Source organism: Galeopterus variegatus, unplaced genomic scaffold (genome assembly GCF_000696425.1).
Source record: "Galeopterus variegatus unplaced genomic scaffold, G_variegatus-3.0.2 Scaffold621, whole genome shotgun sequence".
Classification (NCBI taxonomy): domain Eukaryota; kingdom Metazoa; phylum Chordata; class Mammalia; order Dermoptera; family Cynocephalidae; genus Galeopterus; species Galeopterus variegatus.
The window spans coordinates 174,710-180,782 of NW_007726732.1; the positions used below are offsets into that span (position 1 = coordinate 174,710).

Below are 6,073 nucleotides of genomic sequence, written 5' to 3' on the forward strand. Positions count from 1 at the left end.
AAATTTGGGAGGTTGCAGGAAAGAGTTAAGGGGGTCATTGAGTCTGAGAGGCTCATGGGGGGGGGTGGAGGAAGAAGTTGGGAAATGGAATACTGAGCTGAGCAAAGCTGGGAGAGTATGTGCATGATGCCCTGGGGGTTGGGCTTTATCAGGTGAACAACAGGCAGTCCCCCATACCAAGCTATCACTCTTACCCCAGAAGACATCCTATTCCTTCACCTTGGATGCCTGAGAACTCTTGTACCCATTGTAGAGAAGGGGACACTGAGAGGCAGGGTGATGCTGGGGTTGACTTGGGTAGGGTGGTGGGAGAGGGGGTGGTGTCTGACCTATCTCTGTCTTTCCACCTCTGCCCACAGTGCCCCCCCTGGCTTAGTCATGGCGAAGCTGGAGACACTCCCTGTACGCGCTGACCCAGGGCGTGATCCTCTTCTGGCCTTTGCCCCNCTTCGTTCCTCCCATTTCGCAGAGGAGAAAACTGCAGTCCGGGATGGCTCAGTCGACCCGTCCAAAGTCGCGCAGCTGGTTTGGGCCAAGCCTCGACTGCCGGAGTGAGGCACATGGCCCCTGCAGACCGGGCCTCGGAAGGTCCCAGGCTTGAGGACCCGTCAGCCTTCCACCCACTTGGAAAGGCAAGGAGAGAGGCCTGCGCTGGTAGTGAGCTTCTACTTCCGCCCTTGACTGCAACATCCTAGGTTAGGGGGCTGGGAAGGACCCCCACCCACAATTTTTGAGTCGTGGCCTGTTTCTCTCCCTTCCCTAACTTCTGAGGTTCCCTCTTGGATTCAGGTAGTGCTCTCCCCTTCTGACCCCATCTCCCAGCCCAGACCCAGGGTAAAAAATCCTCAAATTTGGGAGGTTGCAGGAAAGAGTTAAGGGGGTCATTGAGTCTGAGAGGCTCATGGGGGGGGGGTGGAGGAAGAAGTTGGGACGTGGAATACTGAGCTGAGCAAAGCTGGGAGAGTATGTGCATGATGCCCTGGGGGTTGGGCTTTATCAGGTGAACAACAGGCAGTCCCCCATACCAAGCTATCACTCTTACCCCAGAAGACATCCTATTCCTTCACCTTGGATGCCTGAGAACTCTTGTACCCATTGTAGAGAAGGGGACACTGAGAGGCAGGGTGATGCTGGGGTTGACTTGGGTAGGGTGGTGGGAGAGGGGGTGGTGTCTGACCTATCTCTGTCTTTCCACCTCTGCCCACAGTGCCCCCCCTGGCTTAGTCATGGCGAAGCTGGAGACACTCCCTGTACGCGCTGACCCAGGGCGTGATCCTCTTCTGGCCTTTGCCCCACGGCCCTCTGAGCTTGGACCCCCAGACCCCCGCCTGGCCATGGGCAGTGTGGGCAGTGGGGTGTCTCATGCCCAAGAATTCGCCATGAAGAGTGTGGGCACCCGCACAGGGGGTGGGGGCAGCCAGGGTAGTTTTCCTGGTCCCCGTGGCAGTGGGGCCAGCAGGGAGAGGCCAGGCCGCTACCCCTCAGAGGACAAGGCTCTTGCCAACTCCCTCTACCTCAATGGCGAGCTGCAGGGCAGTGACCACACAGATGTTTGTGGCAATGTGGTGGGCAGCAGTGGGGGCAGCAGCAGCAGTGGTGGCAGTGACAAGGCCCCACCACAGTATCGTGAACCCAGCCACCCACCCAAGCTCCTGGCCACCTCTGGCAAACTAGATCAGGTCAGTCCCCAGTGCCTCAGACCTTCACAGCCTTTTTCTGGGGGTGGGAGGCAGCCCAGAGAGGAGGGCAAAGTGGGCTTTCTTGGAGGTTGCATTGTAGGGGCTAGGATGGAGGCTGGGCTGGGGAGCCATAGAGTGGGGTTCTGGGGCCAAGTCCAGGTGGTGGATCCAGGTCAGAAACCTGCCTTGGGGTGAGGCATGAGGTGGAGACCCAGATGGGGGACTTCAGAATGGAGATCCAATAAGGGGTGCGAGGTGGAGCTGAAAAAGTTGTGGCTAGAGGAAAGGCTGGAGCTGAGGCTGAGGCCTCATCCTGATGCCCACTCCCCCTTCCTTACTTTTCTGCAGTGCTCAGAGCCACTAGTTCGGCCATCGGCCTTCAAGCCTGTTGTACCCAAGAATTTCCACTCCATGCAGAATTTGTGTCCCCCTCAGACCAATGGGACTCCTGAGGGACGGCAGGGCCCTGGTGGCCTCAAGGGCGGGCTGGACAAGTCTCGGACCATGACCCCAGCAGGCGGGAGTGGGGGCGGCCTCTCAGACTCAGGCCGGAACTCACTCACAAGCCTGCCCACCTACAGCTCCAGCTACAGCCAGCACCTGGCACCCCTCAGTGCCTCCACCAGCCACATCAACCGAATCGGCACTGCCAGCTATGGTAGTGGCAGTGGTGGCAGCAGTGGTGGGGGGTCGGGCTACCAGGACCTGGGGACTTCCGACAGTGGGCGGGCCTCCAGCAAGAGTGGGTCTTCATCATCCATGGGGCGGCCAGGCCACCTGGGATCTGGGGAAGGCGGAGGGGGAGGCCTGCCTTTTGCAGCCTGCTCACCGCCCTCGCCTAGTGCACTGATCCAGGAGCTAGAGGAGCGGCTGTGGGAGAAGGAGCAGGAGGTAGCAGCTCTGCGGCGTAGCCTGGAGCAGAGTGAGGCGGCGGTGGCCCAGGTGTTGGAGGAGCGGCAGAAGGCATGGGAGCGGGAGCTGGCCGAGCTGCGGCAGGGGTGCAGCGGGAAGCTGCAGCAGGTGGCCCGCCGTGCCCAGCGTGCCCAGCAGGGCCTGCAGCTGCAGGTGCTGAGGCTGCAGCAGGACAAGAAGCAACTGCAGGAGGAGGCAGCGCGGCTGATGCGGCAGCGTGAAGAGCTGGAGGACAAGGTGGCCGCCTGCCAGAAGGAGCAGGCTGACTTCCTGCCCCGGATGGAGGAAACTAAGTGGGAGGTGCGGGCTGGGGGCTTGGGTCATTTCCCTGCTCCCCTTCCTTCGGTCCCTTTGAAGAACCACAGAGCAATGGGTCACCACCATCACAAGGGGGAGTGAGAGGAGGAGCGGGGACAAAATCAAGTAGAAGTGCCTGGGAGGACCAGAGGCCATCCCTGGGCTGTGTGAGATTAGCCACATCTGTTCTGAGTCTGAGCAAGGAGCCCTGTGTGTCATTTCTGCAGTCTGATGGGGAGGGACTGATCCTGAGCCCTGGGGAAGTGTGGTGCCTCTGGCGCTAGATATGGGGGTTGGGTCGGGCTGAGCAGTGCCTGCCCTTACCCTGGCTTCTCCTCCCGCCTGCCCCTGCCCAGGTGTGTCAGAAGGCCGGTGAGATTTCCCTCCTGAAGCAGCAGCTGAAGGACTCGCAGGCCGACGTGTCGCAGAAGTTGAGTGAGATAGTGGGGCTGCGCTCGCAGCTGCGGGAGGGCCGGGCCTCACTGCGGGAGAAGGAGGAGCAGCTGCTCAGCCTGAGGGACTCCTTCGGCAGCAAGCAGGCCAGCCTGGAGCTGGGCGAGGGCGAGCTGCCCGCTGCCTGCCTCAAGCCGGCGCTGACCCCCGTAGACCCCGCCGAGCCGCAGGATGCACTGGCCACCTGCGAGAGCGACGAGGCCAAGATGCGCCGCCAGGCCGGGGTGGCCGCCGCCGCCTCCTTGGCCTCGGTGGATGGGGAGGCGGAGGCTGGGGGGGAGAGCGGGACGCGGGCCCTGCGGCGGGAGGTGGGGCGGCTGCAGGCCGAGCTGGCGGCCGAGCGGCGGGCCCGGGAGCGTCAGGGTGCCAGCTTCGCGGAGGAGCGCCGTGTGTGGCTGGAGGAGAAGGAGAAGGTCATCGAGTACCAGAAGCAGCTGCAGCTGAGTTACGTGGAGATGTACCAGCGCAACCAGCAACTGGAGCGGCGGCTGCGGGAGCGCGGGGCCGCGGGGGGCGCGAGCACGCCCACCCCCCAACATGGCGAGGAGAAGAAAGCCTGGACCCCCTCTCGCCTCGAGCGCATTGAGTCCACAGAAATCTGACCCTCGACCCGGACACGCGGCCTTCTGACAAATGTCCTGTCAAAAGGCCAGAATCCCCAGTATCCCCCACCCTCCATCATTCTCCCCATGTGCCCCATATCCCCAGACCAAAGAGGTTCTCAAAGCAGCTGTGACCAGGCTCCTCCCTGCCCCCTCGGGCGCCCTCCCACCCCAGTACTGCCCCTGTGGGCAGCCCCCTCGGACCCTCCTTCCAAGGAGGGAATGGAGGGAAGGCAGAGTGAGTGGGGATGAGGGCCCAGGCAGCAGGAGAGTCATGCTCCCCTTCTTGATACCCCTTGTTGGAGATGGAGGCAGCAGGCCTGCAGTGCCGTGAGGTGTCTAAGCCCCTCTGGGGGCCTGGGCTGCTATTGTTGGCCACCTTGTGTCCAGTGATGCTCTGTGTGCTCACCCCCTAGGCCATGGAGCCTGGGAGGGCCTGCACAGGTCTGCTGAGGCTGACAGACCCTGGGCTCCTGGCTTCCCTCTTTCCTGCAGTATTCTCCTCCCCCGGGCAGACTGGCAGGACAAGTGGGAGCAGATGGCCTGCCTGTGGTTGAGAGGGCTACCTGCCCAGCCCCTCCCCTCAAAGGTCTCTTGGGCTCAGGCCTCAGAGCTTGGCTTGGTCCTGAGTGTGTGTTCATATATGTGTATTGGGGGAAGGGAAGGCTGGGGTTTGGAAGCTCAGCCACCCAGGGAAGATCTGCTCTCCTGTTCTTGGGAAGGGTCACCTGGAGGCTTCTCAGCTCTATCCTCACCCTTCTGGCCAGGATCCTGCAGGGCAACAGCCCATCTGCTTGGCTGACCCCACACCCAGGACCACTGTTCACTTAATACAGCTATTAAGTGCTACCTGCCTCTCAGGCACTCCCCTTGCCCAGTTGCTGAGGTCAGATGAGTGTCTGTGATGTCTTCCTATGTCTTCCCCCACTTGATTCCCCTAGTCTCCTGCTTTCATGCTCAGAACATCATCCTTCCAGGCCGCCTCTTCTCCAAAGTCTCACCTTTTCTTCCAGTAGAAAATTCTGCTTGACCTTTGGTGCACTGCCCATTTCCCAGCTCCACTGGCCCAAGTCTGAGCCTGAGGCCCTTGTTTTGGGGGCAAGGAAAGGGTTGGATGTGATTGCACTTGAAGATCAAGGCTGACCTGAGAGGAACACTGACCCCTCCGTTCTCAGGGCTCTGAGGTGGCCCAGCATTTGCCCCCCAGAGTAGGCCTGGCATGGCCATCAATAGGGGTTGGGACAGCTAATGTCACTTCTTCCTCTCGGGGCCCTCTCAGAGTCCGTCTCCTCCAGACAGGAAGGGAAAAGCAAATTTCTAATTCACCAGCAATAAAGATTGGAGGAGGCTTGGCGCTCAGCCCTTGTATTTCTCTCTTTTTCACTCTCTCTTCCACCCCCAACTCTGAGTTTGGGGGGCAGGGTGGAGAGAGCTGGCAACTACTGTGAGCAAGTCTCTCAGCCCCAGACCAGCCTCCTCACATAACTGGTGACTGTTTAATGAGCTGTGCATCCCCCACAAAAACAGGAGTGCCCCTCTTTGTGGCCTCTAACCCTCAGCACAGCCCCTTCCAGGTGGTCCTCACCAGGTTTCTGAGCTAAGTGGGAGGCCATCCTGACAACCACTGCCCATTCCACTCACCCCTCACTGCACCTGCCCCAGAACCTGGGTTTGGGGCAGGGAAAAGAGAAGGTATTAGTAGGAAAAGAAAAATAGAAAAAAATATGAACCGACTCAGCTTTGGGACATCCAACCACAAAAGAAATTATATATAAATATATTTAAATATATATCTCTACCATATGTGATGGAAAGACTTTTTGTTTTCCTTTCCCAAAGAAATAAACTGGAGAAAGCCTCTTGAGTGGCATTCTTTGGCCTGCTTGTATCCTTGCAAGTGTGGGAGGTGAGGCCTGGGTGAGGGGGGTGTGGAGGGCAAAGCTGGAGTAAACATTTCCCAGAGCAAAGGTATGAGACTGGGGGTGCTCACTGGACCGTGCCAGGAGGTTGGCCCAAAGCCCAAGCTGTCTACGTTGCCCAGGAGGAGTCGTTCCACCTTTCTGCCCAATGGAGTCTTCTCTTCAGCTCAGACTGTCATTGAAAGGGTTTCAAGCTGGTTCCAGCTCAGAA

At 59.7% G+C, this 6,073-nt stretch overlaps 1 protein-coding gene across 2 annotated transcripts; it reads left to right on the top strand.

The window, feature by feature from the left end:
- Positions 1–469: 469 nt before the first annotated feature.
- Positions 470–5,813, top strand: LOC103588826 (leucine zipper putative tumor suppressor 3). 2 transcript variants are annotated; one of them, XM_008570634.1, is made up of 4 exons: positions 470–654; positions 1,208–1,679; positions 2,028–2,891; positions 3,245–5,813. In XM_008570634.1, exons 2-4 carry the CDS (start codon positions 1,227–1,229, stop codon positions 3,941–3,943), a joined length of 2,016 nt encoding a protein of 671 aa, XP_008568856.1. In that variant the 5' UTR covers positions 470–654; positions 1,208–1,226; the 3' UTR covers positions 3,944–5,813. The 2 variants fall into 2 exon arrangements, with proteins under 2 accessions (XP_008568856.1, XP_008568855.1); XM_008570633.1 differs by having other exon boundaries at positions 470–632.
- Positions 5,814–6,073: the final 260 nt, after the last annotated feature.

Excerpts from the sequence above, each read along its gene's own strand:
- LOC103588826 (XM_008570634.1), top strand. The coding sequence starts at position 1,227 with ATGGCGAAGCTGGAGACACTCCCTGTACGCGCTGACCCAGGGCGTGAT. Across the intron at positions 1,680-2,027 it reads CCTCTGGCAAACTAGATCAG|TGCTCAGAGCCACTAGTTCG; the intron begins GTCAGTCCCCAG and ends ACTTTTCTGCAG. Across the intron at positions 2,892-3,244 it reads TGGAGGAAACTAAGTGGGAG|GTGTGTCAGAAGGCCGGTGA; the intron begins GTGCGGGCTGGG and ends GCCCCTGCCCAG.